This window comes from Athene noctua, chromosome 2, assembly GCF_965140245.1.
Source record: "Athene noctua chromosome 2, bAthNoc1.hap1.1, whole genome shotgun sequence".
Lineage (NCBI taxonomy): Eukaryota > Metazoa > Chordata > Aves > Strigiformes > Strigidae > Athene > Athene noctua.
In genome coordinates, this window is record NC_134038.1 from 38903152 (window position 1) to 38925149 (window position 21998).

The window sequence follows — 21998 nt, forward strand, 5'->3', positions numbered from 1 at the left end:
TGTTGATTCACTTGTAGTCCAGCACATAATCCCACCAGACCAAGTTATCCTTGTGCTTGAAAAGGGAACCTGCCTAGGCACATTAGGATTGTCTTCAGTTTGGACGCTAGTAATTCTGTCTGCCTGTTGGAATGATGCTTATTTGTTTGAGATTTGTACAGATGGTCAAGGAATTCAATATGCTTTATGGTTATTAACAGGTACAAAGCTTCAGGTAGACTAAAGAGGTGACAGAGATCTAGAAATAAAATTTTATGCTGAATGAGTTAAATATTAACAATAACGTGGTATTTTGTAGTGCCACAAGTCAAGCTCAAGTCCAGGAAGCTTTTAGCCAAGTTTTCTGTAGGCTGATACAGTGCAGGCTAGTCATCTTGACTGTGTAAGGTAAATTTTTAATGTAAGTATAGTCTTGATGTCTTGGTGTAGGCTACAGAGAGTGGGACTTTGATTAGCAGTGAGGGAGGAGGTATTTTTGGTGGTCAGAAAGGGTAGAATCCTGGTGATAAAATTGTTTGAACTGTTGAGTGCTTTACAGAAACTTTAGCTCTTAAATACGTGTTTGCCTTTCTGCTTACAGGTTTGCTGGAAGTAAGAGTTCACATCTCGGTAGAAGCTGGTCTTTCTGTTTGCTGGATTTAAAAAGTGGAATCTGGGCAGAGTATCTTAAAGAACCACAGGCAGGGTAGATTAAACTGCTTCTCTTTTTGCCTTTTTTTTCCCCTTGCGTTTTTCTAGAGTAGTGTAGTGGGTAGTATAACAGATATGCTGACAGTATTATTTGAAGTGGGAGAATAGGTGATAGACCTCAGCCTGAGGTACATAGTCTGTTACCAGTTTGGAGCGTGAGCTGACACAAAGCAGTCTGGCTGGATGAGTGTAATATTATTTAATTTACCCATTACAAGTTGCTAAAAATCTTTGTACCATTAGCTTCCTCCTCTGTCTCTGACTTCTCACCACAGTGCTCCTAACAATCTGTACCTCACTTATGTGCCTGTTTTAAAGGTACGAGGTCTGACTGCGCGTCGCCCACCCTGTATCTGTCCCTTGATGGAACTTGCTAATAAGTGTTTTCCTCTTACCTATTTTATTTAAAAAATTTCAGTGAGTGAAGCGCCTTTTGCACCTCTACCCTTTTAGCAAAATTAGCTGAAAGTGTCCTACCACTTTTGAAGTATTATTAGTAAGAAACCTTACTACCAAAAGTGGTAGGACACAATACATTGTCTCTTTTTCCTTAGGAAATGAAACTTTGACAGGTATTTTTAAAAGGATTTGATTGCTCAAAGATTCCTGTGAGATCTGTCAGTTCTTGCAGAATGAAATCACTTGTTTGTGTAAACAACGGGATTATGCTTTTAAAAATCTGCTTCATGTTTGATATCATACTGGATGTTCTACTTCAGATTTTAGAGAGCAAGTAATACTTTAGAATCAACATATCAAACAGATTCATTTTTCAGTAAATTTTTACATTGTTTTCCTTCTTGGAGACGAATGTTCCGTTTGGGCATGGTTCTTCTAGCTGTGTGTGTGCTTAGTGTTCTCCTGTATTAGATTACAGAACTGTACTGGACATGTCCAGAAATCTGATAGACAGGTGCAAATTGTAAGTTAGCACTAAATTACATCACTGATTGTGCCTAGTTGGTGATATGAAATGTTCCAGGCTACTAGAAGTATATTGAGCTGAAATTTGCTGAAATTCAAAGGAGGGTTATAGGCAGAAATTTGAAAATGTTAATGGGAAATCAGCGTCATTTTCTGGCTGATGAGTTGTATTGCTGCCTTGCCCATCAGGGCAGGCACATTGCTGTGAGAAATTCTGTACAAACATATTTCAAGGGAAGGATTATTTGCATGGTTTATGATCTTCCAAGGAAATACAGAACAAAAGCTAAGACAACATAAAAGTGCTGTACAGGGAGTTCCTTCTTGTAGTCTTTACAACAGCTACTATAATTGGACCCCATTTGGAGCTAGGTCTTTGGTCATTTCTGTAATTAAATATTAAGCTTACCTTTGGAAAAACTTCTCTGACTTCAAGTGTAAGGTTTTCTTTTTTCTTTTAACATGAAGAATACTAAAACAATTAAGTGTAACTTTGTGGGTTTGGAATCTTAGCACACCAGTTGTACAAATCATGCTGATAGAGGTTATTAATCTCTAGTCTTGCTTTGTGTGCTTCCGGTTTGTTCTGTAGATGGATGCATATAAGCAATTTTGCTTTTTTCCCCTTCCAAGTAATTTATATCTTTCTTTCCTTCAGAATTCTTTTCAATAGCCAACATCTGTTTTTCTGTCCCTTTTCTTAATGTGATTTGGTTTCCCATCTTTTGAACTTGCACGTTTTCAGGATGGTGTATGTCACTGGTGTAGTGTTGTTCCTGCTAAAGAGAGTAAAAAATGGGTGACTGCATTCATCTCCAGGTTGGCTTTTATGTGAAGTTCCCAAAGGGGTATGATAATCCTTTGTGGCACTGAGCACTTCACTGTCCCCAGTGTAAATAAGAAGTGTGGCGGACAGGGAAAGGTGCATGCACACAATCTTATTTCTTTAAACAACAAAATTGAAGTCTGGTTGTGGTGATCCTCTGATCACAGGGTTAAGAAATATCGTTAAGGAAGGCCCTAGGAAGTGGTGGAAGACGGTGAAAGTATAGTAAAGGCATGAGGCTGGGTGGTAGGCTGTGCCAACCTTTGAAGACCATGTGATGCCAGTGTTGTGTAACTAGGAGAACATTCCTCCAGTTCTCAGCTATTAGAGGACAAGCTCACCACACTTGTGGGAGTCTTCCTGGATTATAACTATTATCACATTAGCTGAATATGTATAGAACATACATATTTTGCGTAGGTAATAAGTACAGCCTATATGGGAGTATCTCAATGTAGTGCATGGATAGCTTGATGACTTTTATCATCAAATGTGAAATACCACTCGCTTGTTTTCTTTAAAATACCTTTATGCATTACATCCTGCTTCAGCAGTACCTTGATTTGCCTACAGAAAGTACTGGGTGGAACGAAAGTAGCATGTGGCAGCAAAGTCCTGCCCTTGCAGAATATAGGTTGAATTGCTAGGACTATAGTAATGGTGTCATTTGAGTTCTCTTCTTTTAAAATTACTTTTTGCTTTGAAAGATGGAAATACCCCATAGGTAAAAGTAACAAAATAAACCAGGTACTGCAACTATTTAAGTATTACATTCTAGAAGGCTATGAGGAGCATGTTTTTGTGTCTGCTTAATCTTGTTCCATGGTGTGTTTTTTTTTTTTTATGGTGAAGAATGATTGAGGAGCATCTGGAAGGAAATTTAGAGGGGGATTTTTTTTCCACGCTCTGGTCCTGTTTTTCATAATCTTTTCATCACCAATTCCTGTCCTTCCTTTGTCCCCTTCTAAAACAAAATCAGTGTATATATATATTTGAACGATGCATGTTAAAATTAATTTTGAGAGTTAAATTGGAAATGGAAGTTGATATTTTATTTCAGTTTAAAAATGATTCGGCCCTAACTTGCTTAAAATATGCTGCCTTTTTTTTTTTTTTTCAGAGACGTGGAGCAATTTCCTATGACAGCTCTGATCAGACTGCGTTGTACATTCGTATGCTAGGTAAGCATACCAGTTTCTATATTGCAAAGTCTAACATTTGATTGATTTAAAATACTTTTTTTATATTTGAGTATTGAATTCTTAAACTTATCATTTCCTTTCTCCTGGATAATATTCTGGTTAGATTCTTTAGAAGAGTTTGGGTTCTTTTGTGTTGACTTGGTTTTTTTGGTTGTTTGCCTTTTTTTTTCCTGAGTTAACCATTGTGTTGGATGTTTTCCTCCTATATTAAAAAAAAAAAAAAGTTCTTATAATTAATGTATTTGGTAGAAGTTGAGTTTTCCAAGTTGACTCATGATTGATCTTTATTTCTGTGATGGAATTTATCACCTTTGTATGGTATCCTTCTGGTTAAAACTGTAGCTTAGAGAACATTTGTGTGAGAGTTACCACACAGTTTTAAAAACTTCTATACTGGGGCCATAAAATGATCAAGGTGTTCTTAAAATAATTATATGATTTTAAACAATAGTTTTTTAACTAATCTTAGAAGATGACTTGAGAAGGGGAAGGAGGCATGCCAGGGCCAGTAGTTTAGTCAGCTTGATGAAGAATGTCTCTGGAGTAGCAACTAGATAAAGGGTAAAGCTCAATCAAAATGAAAGAACAGTATTGGGAGGGGCAAGCGCCTGGGCAGGACCCTCTGTGATTGTGAATGCACTAAAGGAGTTGAGGTCAGTTGTTGAGAGGAGAAGGATGTAAAGCCTTTGCAGATCTGGCTGCCAGATTCAGTACTTCCCACACCTCTTCTGGAGGCTGCTGGTGGTGCAGATGGCAAGGGAACTGCATATATACTCTTAGGTCTGTTTCATGGCAAAATCATGCCACTTAATTTAAGCCATCTTGAGCTATGATTTTGTGTTGAAATGGACTATGAATGCTTGCATGATGCCTCTGCTCAATGAACATCAACAGCTAGTGATTATAAATTCTTACACCAGCTCCAACTAAATCAGCCAGAATGTCTTTTTATGCCCTGAGTCTTTTCAGTTGAGTTGTATATTGTATGTATTAGTCCCCAGAAATTCATGACTGCAGTCCAGAAATTTAAAGTTGTAAGCTATATGCACGTGTACACATGTGTATATATATATGAATTTAGTCATAATTTGCATATGTAGGCATACATGTGCATAAGTATATATAAATCCAATTTTGACTTAGCATCTTTGCATTTTTGTGTTTAGGTTATTTTGATTTTTTTTTAAGTTTGTGAAGTTGTTAATATTATGGTACTGACTATCTACTGAAGGATTTTTGATAAGAGAATGTAATTTGGCAATTTGTTGAGAGGAAGAGGACAGAAGATACTGGTTTCTAAATGTTTATTGAAAAAGCTACTGGGTTTTTTGTTGAAAATAACTTGTTTCTTTTAATCATCCTTTTTGCAGGATGAACACTAGAATTCTTCAAAATGTGATTTTTCTGCTTTAGTCATAAGAATAAATAAATTTAGGCCTAAGGTAGCTTTGTTTTCTTGATTTTTATGATACTTCTTTAAAACTAAACTTATGCTATAATTAGACAATACATTTTTTTTTCTGCTTCAAAATCCTACAGATTAAGTACTTCATATTTTCTCTGTTGTGAAATTAGTTTTAATTTTTAAAATGCACTGATATGTTTGAGTTAAAGGTACTGTAAGTATATGTCTGTGTTTTTATCTTTTTAAAAATTAATCTGCTAGGGATAGAAACTCAGCTTGTAAGAAAATAATTCTTAATTTCTGGGGAGAATATTCTAATTTCTTTTGCTACTTTGGAAGTTTAACTGTACCATGAAGTAGTTAGGCTCATAATTTCTGCAAAAGGGATAATGCAGATAACGCCCAAGTAAATCTAAAGGAAAGCAAAGCATGACTTCCTGTGGTTCTTGGTATATAAACCCGAACTGAGAGAAAAATCTCATTTCTTTTGAAATCTTTCTTTGACTGTTCTCATAGGCAGAACTGGAATATATTCAGAACATGATGTTAAGTAAATTAAATTTTCACTTGTCCTCTCATTGGATTTAATTATTAGACTGTGATTGGTGCTTGTTATAAATAGCGTGACTCTTGCTGGCATTCGTTGCTGTTCAATGATGCTAGCTCTTCAGAGGCAGTAGGTCTTCGAAAGGACTGACCTCTTCTACCTTCGACAGGGGGAAGAAGGGTACCAACAAGCAATTAAATTGCTCATTGGAAGTTTGAATCAGTATGTTAAATTGGTATTACTTTCTGACTTGTTGATGATCACTTTGTTTTCCCAAATGTTATGTGCACTATACTGTACAAGTTACCAACTGTTTACAGATTTATTACTGTTGTATTCGTAAATGGACTGTAAAAAAGACCAGCCTGAAAGCTGAACAGTTGGACGCATCGGTATGTAGAAACATTCATATCAGACCAGATTCCAGAATGAATATATTCAATTAGAATTTTTTCCAAGAAATGTGAAGTATTGCATTTCCCATAGAGTATTTTGAGGTTGGTTTTTGTTTTGTTTTTTTTTTAATTTATCTTAGTACATTTTAGCAGAGTAAACTGTAACGAATACTCAGCTGTAACTTAATGGGAAGTTAGGCAGTGATGAAAGGTTTTGGTTTTTACTTGGTTGTTATTCCAAACAGACTATATCTACTAATAAAATGTACCTTGATAAGGTATTTATTTTAGCCAACCAAAAATACAAAGTTAAGGGTACCCAGGGCACCTCACTCTGCCTCTGCTTCATTGTGTTGGCTGTAGAGTTGCTTCCTTTAACGTTTTCAGGCTGTTCCAGTGGGAATCCAATGGAAATTCATTTGCACCAAGTAAACAGAAATTCCTGTGCTATAGCAGTGTTTCCAGGTTCAATTTAAAAGATCAAATTTTAGGGGCACATAAAATAAACAACTAACTCTTAACTGTCTTCATCAGTGTCGATATAAACAAACTGTTGACTCTGACTCATCTGTCATACCCATTCCCAAAATATACACTAAGCCACTCCCGAGTGGCTTGTTTACTATTTAAAAATATAGATACAGATGCAGCATTGTAGAATTTTTCTTTTAAGATCTTGGGAGGGCTAATATATCTGCATCACCTCAGTCAGCTACTTCTCTCAGCAACTATGAGGAATTATCAAAATTTCTTGTAAGTGCTTCTACATAATCTTGGTACTTTCCTGACTTTTCTCTTCTTTGCTTTTCTGGTTTCTTTTCCTTGTTGATTTATATTGCCTGAAAGTTTTGCTGCTGTGCATGGGATAGAAAGAGTGGGTCACTGACTGGTTGTATCGGTGAGCATGCACCTCTCAACTAAAGCTGGAGCATTTTACCCTTTTTTAGAGGTCTTGATTACTTCAAATAGGAAACAGTGGAAGCCAGCTACTGTGTAATGCAGGTGCATGCTCTTATATGGTAGCAGTTGCTATGTTGTATTCCTTTTGCTTTAATTTGGGCATATTCAGCTGACCTGTCATCTGTTTCTCCAACAAATTTAATAGGAACTTTAATCTGTGAAGCTAGTAATTCTTTCTGGAAATCCTGCTCTTCATGACTTCATGGCTTTGACTTGGGTGGTTTACCTTGAGGTGGCTGTTGTAATTTCTGCTCCCAGCTGTCCTCCGTGATCTCTGAGATTTCTGCCCCTGCTCCAGAAGGCCTCAGCTCTCCAAGCAGCTGCTGCATTGTTACTGTGCCACACTGGAGTATTAGGGTAGCTTGAAGTATGTGCTGTGTAACCCTAACACGCAGGGATGTCAGCTATGGCATCTCAGCTGCCTCGTAAGTATCAGAGCTGTCCTTGTGGTGTGAGCAGGAATCAGAGAGAGGAGTAGGAACTAAACGATCTGTCTCAAGGTAAGTTTTGCTACAGCCCCGATCCCTTTTCAGTTTGCAACTGTAGCTGCAAACCTCTCTTAAATTCCTTCTTCCACTATTTATTCAATCTTCAGTTGAGTTTCTGCCTGTATGGTCTTTCTCTTAAAAACGCAAGCAGTCCTGGTCATGTAGAACTATTCTGGAAGAAATCTGATTACTCCGCCAACATATTTTGTCATGTTTTGCACAAAATGAGATTTTGAAAGGAAGGCTTCATGATTTTTAGGTCTTTTGCTTGATTCTTTGGATTCACAGAAACTCTCAAAGGGAGGGGGGGAAATGTTCCTGGAAGTCCACATCATTAAGATGCTGAACTTAAATGTGTTCCCCTAAGGAAACAGAGGTATCTTTTCAGAGTGGCTAAAGTGGCTAAAAAAGAGGCACTTTAGTTAAAAACAGTCAGCTTGCTACCACTTCTGCCCCTGCCATGGAAATTTACCTGTAAGCAAACAGTGCAATCTTATGGTTTCAAAAGATTTAGCAACCACTTTGATATTTTTTTAAAAGGCCTAAATAAATGAAAACTCTTTGTAAGTTCTTTTGGTTTAGATGTTGAATTTTGATTATCTTTCAGCTACCAGAATAATGATTGGCTCTGAGATGGGACTTCTGTAGCTATTTGAAGGAATTATGTAACAGTGTCCTTTTGTGTGATAAAAGTAATCTGAAATGTGCCTTTTTAAGTTCCCTATGGTGATAAACATGTCTCTTAAAACTAAATTCTATATCATTTCAGAGTCACAGGTTTACAAAAAGCTTGTGCAAGATTTCCCAAGCAAATCGATGCGAATATGTTATGTTGTGTGCAAGCATAATGAAGTGGGTGCATTTGGGATCTGTTGATCTTTGCAGGTCAGATCAACTGAACAGTAAATGTATAACAGTGGTCCAGTATTTCCGGATGTTTTGGGGTTAACTATACGTACACAGTAGAGATTGGTTTCGCTGTGCTAGTAGCCCGTAATTTCATAATGTGCAAATGTGCAGCCAGTTTGATGCTATTCCTTTTTATGCTTCTATATACATAGAAAATATAGGTCGATGTATGGTATCTTCAAATTCCACTCTACTGATTTTTTCCAAGCATATTTATTGTCTGAAATCTTGAAAAATACAGTAGTTCTGTACACTGATAATTGAAACAGCCCTTCAGCCTTCATTTTGCCCCAATAGAGATTTCTACTTTTTTTGCTGTGGTGAATTCTAGTCCTGTAGAAGTGATACCTTTCTCCAGAATAAATGCAAATGTATTCTAAAAAAAAAATTAGTCCATTGTTGAGATCTTGATTCTTAACAACATACTGTCTGCTTCTACCACAATCAAGGAGAGAGAATTTTGTTTAACAACTATTTAATGAAAACATTTTGCTTCCCTTGCTGGGAATTTCTCATTTCATATGTATGCAAGTAAATGCCCTCATTTTACCTTTATCTTATTACACTTGTCTTGTTTGCCATGTGCATTTTTAGTATATAATTTCTTCTTTTGGCTAACTATTCCTGTAAAAAGATGTTTTAATAATCCCCATTAAAAGCAATATAGTTAGTTGCACTTTTGCATTTCACTTGTAGACAGTTGTTCTTGTTTTCTTACTCAAAATCCACAACACTATGGGCATTTCAAGGGTAATAGGGATACTGTTATTCTCTCTGTGCTGTTAGACTAGGTACTAGTAAATAAAATAAAGAACAAGGCACAGGGAAATTTTCTGGATATCGTTTATAAGATGAACCTGCCTGTTTGTTATTTGCAGAATTCTGTTAGTCTTCAGGTGTTTTCCTGTAAACTTTTTCTATGCTTGACACTTTGAACAAGTAAATTGTTCATCAAAACCTAGTTGCTCACTGAAACTGTATGCTAATTCACGTTATGGTTGGCAAATTTTGAAAGTTAAGACTGCCTTGAAAACAAAATATAATTCACAAAAGTTGTATCACCTTTTGTGTAAAAAAATTAGTTCAACTAAAAAAGCTCTTTTATTTTTCTTTTAATTCAGCTGGTGAACTCATTCACACAGCTGTAGCTATGACTGATTTTCCAGATAAATATGAGTGAAAGGTAATGAAAATTACATTTTCCTCTGTGTAAACTGATATTTTCATACACAGCTACTAATACATTTGCCGCCTCTCTCCCAAAATTTCCTCCCTTTTTCCTTTTTATTAATTGATTTTGTAAATAAAATTCACCAATTGCTTGTGCCTAACAGAAGAGTTCTACAATTTGCTGCCTCTGTATTGCCTGGAACAAGACAAGCCTCTTGCACTCTGCTCAGATAAATGCTTGAAACCTTTTTAAGTAATGTATTATGAGTGGTCTGAAAAAATAACATTTAACAGGTAATTGGGTTACTGTCCCTTGCAGCTCTGTGGAGGTTTTCAGTTTCATAAAGCCAAAACAAGCAATAACTGAAAACCATGTTATGTTTACTGATATGTGTAGACTTTATACTTGTTATTTGGGGATCCCTGGGCCTACTTACCATTTTGTTGTCCTTCCAGCGTGCCTCACAATATGACATTCACGTGAAGTGTGTCACTACAGATATGTTAGTGTTTATAGATATGTATCTCTAGAAAGTTACCTGTTAAGTATTAAAACCTTATTACTGACGTTTTAGTCAGTATCTTTAGCTATGTTCTGACCAGTTGCCTGCTTCAGCATTACAAATTAGCAGGTGGGAGAAGAAAAGGAAAAAAAACTCTAAAGATGTTACCAGTTGCTGGAAATGAAATAGCTGTATTTTTATTTTGCTCTTATAAAATTAGTCTTAGTTCCTTGTGTTAAATACTTAGTTTTGATTCATAAGAAAATCGCTGTGTTTGAGGAGAGAATAATACTACACTTGACGGATTTTCGTAATTAGAAACCAGAACATTTTCACATCTTAAATTTCACTTCTTTGTTAGGATTTGAGGAGGGAAACACTTGCATTTGATCCTCAAAGATTTGCTCGAATTTGTAATTGCTAAAGGATTTTAAGTGAAAGCTTTTAATCCAGGTGAACTACTTACATTAATACATTACAAATACCTAATGAAAAGAATACTGATCAGCTTTCAGTTGGTAAAATGTAGAAATCAACTAGCATGCTAAAAGATTCAGGTTGAAGCTAATTGCAGTGCAAAATAGTTTGATAAAATTTTAATACTGAGTTTTGGTATTTTAATAGGCTCTTGTGTAATATTCAAACAGCTGAGCACAAGTAAGTAAATGCTAGTGGGAAAGTATTCTATTATGTAATATAAAACCATATTGTAACTAGCTTCTTTGCTAAAAGCTACCATTTCTAGAAGCTGAATCTTTTTTGTATTATACAAAATGTTATCGTTTTATGTGTGTTACTGAGGAACAAATCAACTTTTAATGTTCTTGTTTCCTGTCATATTAAGGTGCATTATTTACCATACTGGTGTAGCAAGCTGTTCTAATTTCATCTGAATGCTTATCACATGCTTCTGGCAAGTATGCTTAGGCAGAGAGATTTTGACAAGAAAGCATGCGATTGCATGTTTAACAAGTCTTCAAACTTTGTTTTGAATTTCACCTTTAAAACAAAAAGCATTGAAGTAGGCCTATTGTTTGAATAACCCTTCTCCATTAAGTACGTGAATCTTTACCCCTCCAGGCTATGTTCATTTGCATTTTATCTCTGCCACTCTTCCACACTTTTATTTCACTCTTGACCCTGTTTCTAGGAGATGTGCGAGTAAGAAGTCGGGCAGGATTTGAAACAGAGAGAAGAGGTTCTCATCCATACATTGATTTCCGTATTTTTCACTGTAAGTATTTAAAAGCAGATAAATTACAAATAAACAAAGGCTTCCATTAATTTTAACTACTGAGCCTCTAAAAATAAAGTTAGCAGCTTATATAGCAAGACCATTTTTTTTATACTTGTTAGGAAAATCTTTCATGTTACATCATTACAAAAAAATAGAAGAGGAAAATCTTCACGGCTAATTTTTTTTGGTTTTAAAAATATACTTTAAACTCAGTTGATTTTAGACCTGAATCCCTGTGGAAATCCCTATATTATATACAGCCACTGATTTGTGTGCCGAGTTCTTACCAGACACACACAATCAGTTGAGAAGAATCCTGCTTTTATAAAGCAGCAGAAGGGCCTGGTTTGATGTTTGAAGAAAATTACAGTAGATGTCAGTATTCTTGACCTCATCATACTCAATTAACATTACAGTTACTCAGACATGTAGCTAGGACTTAAATTTTTTGACATAGACAAACTTTAAAGAAAGATTAAAGTGTTATAAGAAAAGAGCAGACTAAATTATTTTGATTATGTGTTTTAGGAAACATTGTTTATGTAAAGCATTACAGAATAATATTTTGGGATAATTTCACTTTTTTTCTACATCTATATTGTTATAAATAAATATGTCAGTAGTTGTTGTAATATAAAAGCTTCAATAACCACCAAACCAGTATGCAGCAAAAGTTCAGGGCATTTAAGTCTTAATTAAATTATGCCAATAATATTAATGTATTAAGTGTTGTATCTATACCAACATTGTATCAGAATAATTCCAGGTATTCTGAATGCAGTGGAAAGATTTAGAAACAATGATAACAAGTGTGGTTGTTATAATTACTTTATTAATAAAAATGAGTGGCAGAAACTAGTCTAATTAATATTCTGATCTTAACTGGTTACTCTTTTCAAAAGTAGATCACTACTTAAATTTATTTAAAACTCTTAAACTCTTAGTTTCATTCAAAAGTTAGTATCATAAAATAGGTGAGAAAACAAAGTTTGAAGAGTATGCTATATTGATTTTTTTCAATGAAGAGGATAAGATTTCCATCTCAAGTCCTGATAATTCTACTGAGTATAATAATTCTCTGTAGAAATAGCATGCTATTTATGAATTACGTAACTGTCTTTTTGTGTATATATATGTGGCATTTCATGCTGATATGGGAAAATACTAACAAAAGTATTATAAGAACTACCTGTTAAAAGGCAGTCAGGTATGATACTATTGCTGTTGTCAAATTAACTGTATTTTTTATGGTACTCATGCTGTTTCTTTTCATTCTGATGTCTGTGCATCAGGCAGATCATGACTAATCAGGAAAAGGATTTTCACACCCTTTCTTCTTGCCCCTACTTGTTCAGGCACAGGCACCAACTTTTAGCAACATCAACTGTGGTGTCTGATGACAGCAAAGAATGTTGCTAGGAGGCCCAAAAAATTCTTTGGCTACAGCTTCCCTCTCAAGTCAGCTGCTGTGGCAGTTTTCAGGGTTTCCATATTATAGTCAGATTTTTTTGCACTTGAGGATTGTGGCCTCTTGCAGCATTGCTTTTTGACTTCAGACTCCTGCTACATTGTGGAGTTTCTTTCAGTCAGTAAGGAATTTAGCTCCATCTCTCACCATGTCACTAGATTATCTATTAATTTAGATACATGTGTCTTTAAAATCAATAAAATGTTTTCTTTTTCTCTGCAATGCTAATTGAGTCCTGATTGGTGTTTCCTTAATTGTTTTAAGCAAAAGAGTTTTAGTATTGTACTTTCAGACTGTGAGTAGAGAGAAGTTGTAGGAATCAGATCTCATTTTTAGGATATTCTTCCTGCCGTTCCCTGGTAACTCCAGGATTTGGACAGACACATAGAGCTACATGGCTGAAAAATGTTCACCTATATGAGCAATAGACAATATGTGAGAGGAGCTGGCCAAGCCAGATGGGTCATTTTTGGGGCGAAAACTGGACTGAAAAGTGTCTCCTCTGCAGCTGAAGCAGACCAAACCATCAGTGTTGGCTTTTTTTTCCCCACCACAGCTGCACATTGAACATCAGTAATGCATGGATATGCTTCCTTCATGGTGTTTGTAAAGTTTCACTGTAACTTTCTTCTAGTGTCCACTAACTTTACTCTGTGGTTCTAAATGTTTTGCAGTGATCATTGCTTATGTGTTTTGCAGATGACTTCTATACTGGCTATCATTCACAGTGTTGAAGCATTACTGCCATTCTGCATTTTGCTTAGCTAACTTCTGTTGTTTAGTATTATTTTCTCTTTCTGTCAATGGTGTTTTGTGAAGAAGATGAATGTCTTTCAGGAAGTCCAGCTACTAATTTGCTGACCAGTTGTTTTTCTAATATTTTATTGATAGGCTCTTAACCCAGTATTTTATTGTTAGGTTTGAGGAATACTGAATTTAAAATGCATTACTCTTTTTTTTTTTTTTTTTTTTTTTTTGTAATAATCACTTCTGTTTCATAACGTCATTTTTACTTGCAACTTCAACTAGTGTTACCAAAGTAAAATTTGTTAGCATTTAGTTAAGACCACTTCTGTTTCTTCTTAAGGATTATAAACTCAGTGTCTATATATTCATCCCAGAGTTCTGTAATTGGCATGTAAATATTCAGGTTTCGAAACTGGCTAGAAGTATTCTCAATAGTAACGTCTTTCTAGGAAATTCTGTTTTAAAAAAATTGTTGAAAAAACATCTTTGTTGTTGTTTCTAGAGATGGTGGTATGGGAGTTGTATTTGAAAATTATTAAATGTAGGATTTGACTGATGATCAAACTGAGTGGCAGTTTTCCTTCTGTATTATACGCTATTCCAGAAGGCGCATTTTTATTGCTATTGCAGAAACTAGCCAGGAAGAATAGCTTAATAAATCTTTGTTTCAACAAGACTGCTTCCTGATGAATGGGGAAAGTCAGGATTGTGGTGTTCATGTTGGTTGGTAATTGGTTAACATTAAGACATCAATTAGTTTTTCTGTTACTGTGGTCTGTTGATCATGTCATGTGGGACCATGCGCATAAATTAGCAGCTAAAAGCTGCTGTTCCTGGAAAGGAGAGAGCAGCCACATAACTTTCTTCCTCAGAAGTAAATTTTTACCTTTAATATAATGGTCTGGTTTTGTTCAGTGGATGTACATATTTCACAGTTGCACAGCAAACTGCAGACACTTTAATATTTTATTCAACTAGGAATGTAGAGCACTGGATCTACTTTTCACTCCTCAGGTAATAAGGAGGGTTTGGCACTTCTGTCTGACAACCCAGCATGTACTGCTTGGTTTTCAGGGAAGTTACTGAAAAAGTGATTACAGTGGTTATAACCACTTTTGCTCTCTACTGGTTTACAAATAGACTACAGTTAATGTGATTACTTTTAATTTTTTTTTTTCCATTACTCAAGACATCATAGATAGTAATTCAGTCTGCAGTGTTGACAGAATATGTTGATAAAAGCTAATGCAAAATCTTTGGTAAATGGCAGTATAAAAATAGTCCCTTTTTCAAAAATAGTAAGCCAGCAATAAAATTTCAGGTTTTGTTTTCTTGCTATTGAGAGGTTGTCAGTAACATCTAATTTTTTTATACTCATGTCTATGTGTGTATATATATACACATACACTTAAGAAACTGTGATTATGTTTGTGAGGATTTTCTAACATGCACAAACAATATATAATGTGCCCCAATCATGCACCGTTTCACCTGAAAAAAAAAATTTGGCAAATGTGCTCAGTGATGTGTACAGTATGTTATAGTAAGGAAGTGAAGCCAAAATGAATAAAGTGAAGCTGAAATGAATAATTAAGATAAAAGCAAAAATATTGGGAAGTGTCTTACGCAGATAGAACATAATGCTTTCAGACTTCCTTTTTAGGAAAGGGTTGTTGGATATAGTCTGGAAGAACCAGATAAAACCCAAATACTTCGGGTTTGTGGAGAGGAAACATTTTTTCTTCATACTTTTCCTGTTGTATCTGCACCAGAATAGATAAGATCTTGTCAGAAGGTTTCTAGAATTCTCTCATGCCACTCCAGTCTGAGCATGCTTCTGTGGGGAGATGGTGATCTTGCCAACACGTGTGGCTCTATTTTGTGTTCTATAGATAACTGAATATGTCACATGAGTTAAATTATCTTAGAAGAAAGGGTTTTTTGAGTTAATCAGCATGTTTCTGTAAACATTTAGGAATGACTCAATTTTGATTCAAATTGAGCCTTGCATACAGTACTGTTCCTTTGGTATACAACTTTCAGACTGTTTGCTTGGAAATTGCAGTTCATGGAACATTTTATATGCTGCTTTGGGATCTGGCAAAGATGTCAGCATCTACTGTTTTCAGTGTTTTGAATTTCCTAGTTTTTTGCTCACAAATCATTAAAAAAGGTTTACCTTTGATAGTGGATTTAGACTTCCCTTGGGTGAGAGGCCAGAAGTCAAAGAAGAGAGGAGTTCAAATCCAAATTGATTGCCTTAAAGAATTTGCGAAATCTTTGTGTAACAGCACCTGATCATGCTTTTCACAATACCATCTAGAGGTTGAGATGAAATGAGCATAGTCCAGATGAAGCTGAATGCCCTTTTTTGTGTCAAGAAAATAGAGGAATTACCTAATTGAATCTGGTTAAGAGTAATTGTATTGTTCAACGGTCTACTGTGAAGAAGGGTGAGTTTCACAATGGATAGAGTCATGCATGATTTCTGTATGGTCATAGATTGAATGAAGTATTTGTTTCCCTGTGAAAATACCAGCACTGAGGAGTGAAAAGCTTGTACTCAGGAGATTTCTCTAAAAGCTGCCTTTCTGTGAAGGATGCATTCTAAAACTGTTGTCTAATTATTCACAATCCAGATTATTCAAATAAATTGTTTTCCTCACTGTGAGAGAAATTTTGATCAGTTTAGTGTGGAGAATACAGTCACAAAAGCGACAGTCACAGAAAATGTCTTAAATACAGCTTTGGCCAAAGGAAAATGTTGAAGATAAACTTGAAGAATGAGCTTGGTTAAGGAAGATTTTAGGGTAAAAGCTTCCAATTGAGAATACAGGACAGATTTTTTTTGTTTGTTTTTTCTTTTGCTATCCTAGATTGTTATTTTACTTACAATTTCTTCTTTTCAAGTTTATGTAAAACAGCAGGTGTGCTCTGGAGTCTTGTACTGGTACAGCTCACTCAGTGTTTTATTGCTGAGGTAAGTTTAACCTTAGAAGAAGACACAGATACAGGTTGTTGTGTTTTTTTGTTTTTTTTTTCTTTTGATCCTCTCCAATCTGTTGTCTCTCCCAAGTAGCTTTTTTTGAAAGGTGCTTTTTTTAAATACTGGACAACTTAAGTATGTGAGAATTCTTTTGTTTTCATGTCTGCTCTCCGTTTGATCTCTATACTGACAGTCATACAGACTCTTAAGGGTTATATTTTTTTCTGTCAACCATGATGTGTTACTTTTGAATTCTTGTTTCATTTCTGGGGGTGAAAAATAGCCAAAAAAGGTTCTGTCATTCCATTTATGTAGAACTGAAGATTTCTAGAACACCAAAGAATGGTGTTTTCTTGGAAGACATCAAGAAAAGGAGTTGGTGATGGTCTGGAATATATCCTTCTTTTGGGAACCATTATGTGTTGTGTACTTGTTCTTCAGCAGTATCAGTATTTTGATTAACACAGCATAACCCATTTTTGTAAGGGATATATGTATATTCTCATGAAACTCCTCTAAATATTTTGCTTCAGAGAGGTTTATTAGTTCACACTGTGCTGTTGTGAGCTACAGATTTGCCTTGCCCGGCGGGTGGAATCAGGTAAAAATGTATGCAACTGCAGGATTGCTGTGGTTATGATTCAGTAAATTGGTAGTGAAAGAATAGGCCTTGTATATCCCGTTTCCTAGTCAGAAGATAATTGCAAAATGTTCTGCAGTCGAGCACATTGTTCAATTTACTTAATTTTGTATCCTTCCAGAGGTGTTTACAGAAATATTAAGAGGAGCCAAAATTCAAGAGTGATATGAGTAGAATCCTTTAGATGTGTTTTCTTTACACTTCTGCTACTGTGTAATGCTTTACAGTGCCATTGGAGAATTAGCACTTAATTCATACTGAAGTAATCTAATCCTTGCATTTTGAGTAATTCCTCTCAAATCAGCAAAGAATTTGACCAAAGGACTTCCAGAATTCTGTTCTGTCCCTTCCAGCCTAAATTACTGTTCTGTGCCTCTGTACTTTGCTAACATGGTGTTTCATTCTGTAAGATTCTTTAGGAAGGGAGTTATCTTTGGTGGTGGTGATGCCTAGAAGTTGCCCTCCGTCAGGAAGGATCTGTTGAAATGTACTAGAGTTTTTATTAGTTGTGGTATTACTAGAGTTTCTTGAAACTTAGCAACTTTTTCTGGTTCCATTCATTTAGAAGACATTTGCAAAGCCACATTTATTTAACTAATCCTTAACCCACACCATATTTTCTGGTGATTGTTGTTATTTGGAAAAACATGCATGAATGTGTAGATAAATACATGTATATGATACATTAAAAAAAAAAGGGTGGTTTAATTTTTTCTTTTAATCAGAAGAGGAGGTATAGTGCCTTGCAATGATGCTAAGCAGGGCTTCAGAGTGGTTCTAAGGAAGGCAGGAAGAATTATAAGAATAATTTAGACACCAGTAGTCAACTTTAAAATTGTTGCTGAAATTATATCTTCCAGACAAAATAATAGTTTTATATATGACTTCAGTAATAAATGTCTTAAAAGTACTTTAAAATGTGAATCATGAGTGGAAAACTTAGAGGATCTAAATAACAGAACTGAAATTTTTTTTTTTTTTAATGTACATGAATCTAGTATAATGCATTTAATGGTTTGATGGAAATAGAGGTGACATTAGAATGCTTATGGGTCCCCCTAGTGGTGTGAAATGATAGGTAATACTTTCAAATTATTCATAAATAGAAAATTATTTGTATCCTGGAAGGTGTTAGAAATTTGGTTATAACTGGCATGTGAAATTGAATATTTCTTTCAAACGTATATATTTACAGGTAGTGGAAACTTTCAGGTATTGTCAGGTTTGGTGATAGTATCTGCTGTGTAAAAATGATAAATGTGTAGTTGGGTTTTATATGAGAAGAATGTGAGACATTTCAAGGAACACTCTTCTTTTCATGGAAGTATTTCTTAGGAAAAAACCTCCTCTGGTGGATCTGTGCACCCCAAATTTCAGGTTTCGTGTTCAAGCGTAAGATTCATCCGTCCTCAAATATTTTTTAATTACTTTTTCTGTTGGTGGCAGTGATACCCAAGATCCTCAGTTAAGTGTTTTCTATTGGTAATAGCAAAATTAAATTATTTTTATCACGGATAATTTCTTATTTACCTTTTGGGCTGTAGCAGGGAAGAAATGGAGGTATAGTTCTTACACTGGATTGCCTTGTTTCAACCAGGACCCATCAGAGGCTGTGAGTCTTTTATCTTTGCATGAAAAGAAAGGAGAAGCATTTTGCTAGGATTTAAGGGTTTTATTAACAAAAAATTAAACCAAACAACAATTAAGTTGTCATTCTTCCTTTTGTTGTCTGTTCTTACTATATGATAGATGAGAATAAGTATATCGGTATATTATGATTTTGTAAGTTGTTGTCACTTGTCTTTTCTCTACATATTTTGTGTTTTTATTTAAGCGTGAGAAAAATATTTAATAATCCTGTGAAATGTGATAAAATTAATTTTTTAGCTTGTCATGAAGGACAACACTTAAAAGATGGGGAGTGGGAAGGGATTAAAATAAGTGTCTTGGAATCTAGAGGAAATTTTTTGCATGAAGACAACTTGCATAATTTTATTTTTTTGCTGTATATGCATAACACTAGCATAATAACTGATGTTAGTAAATGGAATTATTACTTTTTTTAAAATTTAGAGAGGCATTTTTTAATTATACCAGCATCTCACTTAAGAGGCTTAGAAACAAGAATATAATCATTTTAATAAAAAAATACATTGTAAGTAATAAATACTTTGTGTGATATTCTACCTTTAAGTAGGGCATGAAGAGTTATGAAGGGAAGAATAATTTCATAGGAAAGCTACTGTTGACTAGGAATAGAGGCCTGTAGTTTCAGTCGTCTGGTTCCTTGCATCAAAGGCACTTCTGAATGCTGTAGCTTCCTTCTTGACAGTCCCTACATCCTAAGTTTGCTGCTTTTGTTGTGTTTTGGCTCTCAAGGCTGTAAATGTCCCACTTTCATTTATTTCTTCATTCTAATTTGTCCTTATCTCTTAAGAGCAAATGGTCACTATTGGATGTGAGAGAGGCATTTAGCACACTGAAAGCTCCATATGAAATTAAGGACTTTGGGGCTGGGAGGAGGGATGTTTTTGCAACACGCTTTTTCTTGAGCAAATGTAAGGCTCTCTTCACTCTTCACCTTCTTCTTTCCATAATAAATACATTATTGAACCTTGCTTTGGTAGGGTCTCTGCAATTAACATCTCGTTTTGTGACTCATGTAGAAGAGGGTAGGCTGACATTCTGTTATTAATCATACATATAAAGGGAATGAGTTTTCTGCTTCTGCCAGGAGGGAAATACCAAGTTTCTGCTGCACAACGGTATTATTTAGTTTACCAGTCCTTCTATGAACTTGTCTTTGCTGGTTCGCCAGAACCACAGAACAGTTGATTTTTGTATCCTTCCTAATAATTTATCTGTGAGGAAAAGGAAACTGCAAGCATGGGAGCTATCGGTGTTTCTGCAGCTGAAGAACCTATCTTTTTTCCCCTTTTCTTTTTCTTCCTTTCTCCTTCCTTGAAAGCTAGCTATTTTCTTTTTTCAGCCTCCCTTTTAAATTAATTACCTGTCAAACCTCCACATCTGACTCACCTTTTCTGAATTGTCCCATAGCAAACGTTTGGCTGATAAAGAGAGCGCAATTTTTGGGTTGGTGTAGTCTCCTGAATTAGGTGTTCTTGAACTGCAGAGGTCTGGTAGGGCTTGAAATATCTTCTCTTTTGGAAGTTATTCTGGTCATTGCAAATCTAAATAAGACATTTGGTCAAGCTGTTATGACCTAGCTTGGGCTATACATGTGGAATAAATAGTAGTTCAGAGGGAAGTGCAAAGCCCTGCTGCTGGGGAGGAACACCCTCAGGCACCAGCACAGGCTGGGGGCTGAACAGCTGGAGAGCATCTTGGCGGAGAAGGACCAGAGGGTCCTGGTGGACATGAAGTTCAGTATGAGCCAGCAACATGCCCTTGCAACAAAGGCGGCTATTGGTATCCTGGGCTGCATTAGGAGAGGCATTGCCAGCAGGTCGAGGGAGGTGATCCTACCGCTCCACTCAGCACTACTGAGGTGCCTGCCCAGTGCCAGGACCAGAGGCAGTGGGCACACAGTGAAACACAGGAGGTTCCTTCAACATCAGGAAATGCTTTTTCACTGTGAGGGTGACCGATGACTGGGACAGGTTGCCCAGGGAGGTTGTGGAGTCTCCAGCCTTGGAGATACTCAGAAGCCATATGGACACTGTCCTGGGTAATGTGGTCTAGGTGGCCCTGCTTGAGCAGAGGAGTTTGGCCGGATGACCTCCAGAGGCCTTTTCTGACCTCAGCTGTTCTGTGATTTTGTAATAGCAGCATTGCTGCCAGGGAAGCTGGATTGAAGTAGGCTTTGTTGTTTGTTTGAATTACGCAGCTAGAGCTGCTTTTTTCTTTCTTCTTTTTTTTTTTTTTTTTTTAACTGAGGGGGAGAAAATGTGGGATTAATGCGTAAGAGTAGTGGCTTATGAGCCATACAAACTGATGATAATTTAGAGAATTTAAAAATATTTTTAAGATTAATGTCTCAATAGTATATTGCAAAGTAGAGAGGAATGACTGCTCAGTTTCACAGAGAACTGAGTAATTCATTTACCTTTGAACCCACATCATCATCAGAAAAAATACTGAAGCAAAACCATGGGCATCCCCCCAAGTGACTTACAGACACAAATATAGGTTAAACACAGGTCTATAGTGCCAAATTACTTCCCTTCTGTATTTTGTTGGGTGATTTGCTGACAAAAACTGTTGTTCTACTTGTATTGCCTACATCATACTGTTCTGCCAAAGATGTAACAGGTGGCATCTGTGACAGACTTACTTGTAGCATGACAACAAAAGTAGCATTTTGTTAGCTATAGATCTATAAAAGAGTGCTTATTATCCAGAAAGTTATTTGTACTTCCAGAAGAGTGCTGATTTCTCCTAATTAAATATTTTATTGACAATCAGTGAAGTTCCTGGATTTTGTATGTGACTTTGTGGACATTTTAGATCATTTTATGACCTAAAGATACCTATTTCATATTATTTTATTTCAAACCTAATGACTTCTGTTCTGAAATTCAGATTTTAAGAGACTGGTTCAAGATTGAGGGGGGAAAAACTTCTTACCTGAAGTCTACACTCTGTTAAGAGAAACAGCTGTATTGCTCCCTGCTTCTCTGATCTGCAGACTGGCAGTGCTCAGACTGTAGCCTCATGTTAATGAATGCAATCAGAAATACTGGTAGAGTAATGCAGCATGACAGAATGCCTGCTGTATGTGTGAATGTTGCTTTGTAAGCAACCTTTATCATACATAGTACACCTCCTTGCATAACTGATATATATATATATATATATATATATATACACCAGTGTCTTCTGAGGAAGTGCCCTTGGCCTAAAGTGTGATGACTTGAAGAAAGATATTTCCTGTGAAATTG

General features: G+C 35.8%; 1 protein-coding gene across 3 annotated transcripts in view; it reads left to right on the forward strand.

Annotated features, from left to right (window-relative positions):
* The window catches only part of PDE7A (phosphodiesterase 7A), a 77566-nt gene that overhangs the window by 37863 nt on the left and 17705 nt on the right, over positions 1-21998 (forward strand). For 2 of the 3 annotated variants that reach the window (XM_074898887.1, XM_074898888.1), the window contains exons 2-3: positions 3561-3621; positions 11170-11253. In XM_074898887.1, coding sequence (XP_074754988.1) covers positions 3561-3621; positions 11170-11253 — 145 coding nt within the window. The remainder of the gene's footprint in view (positions 1-3560; positions 3622-11169; positions 11254-21998) is intronic. The other variant, XM_074898889.1, reaches the window with a different exon arrangement.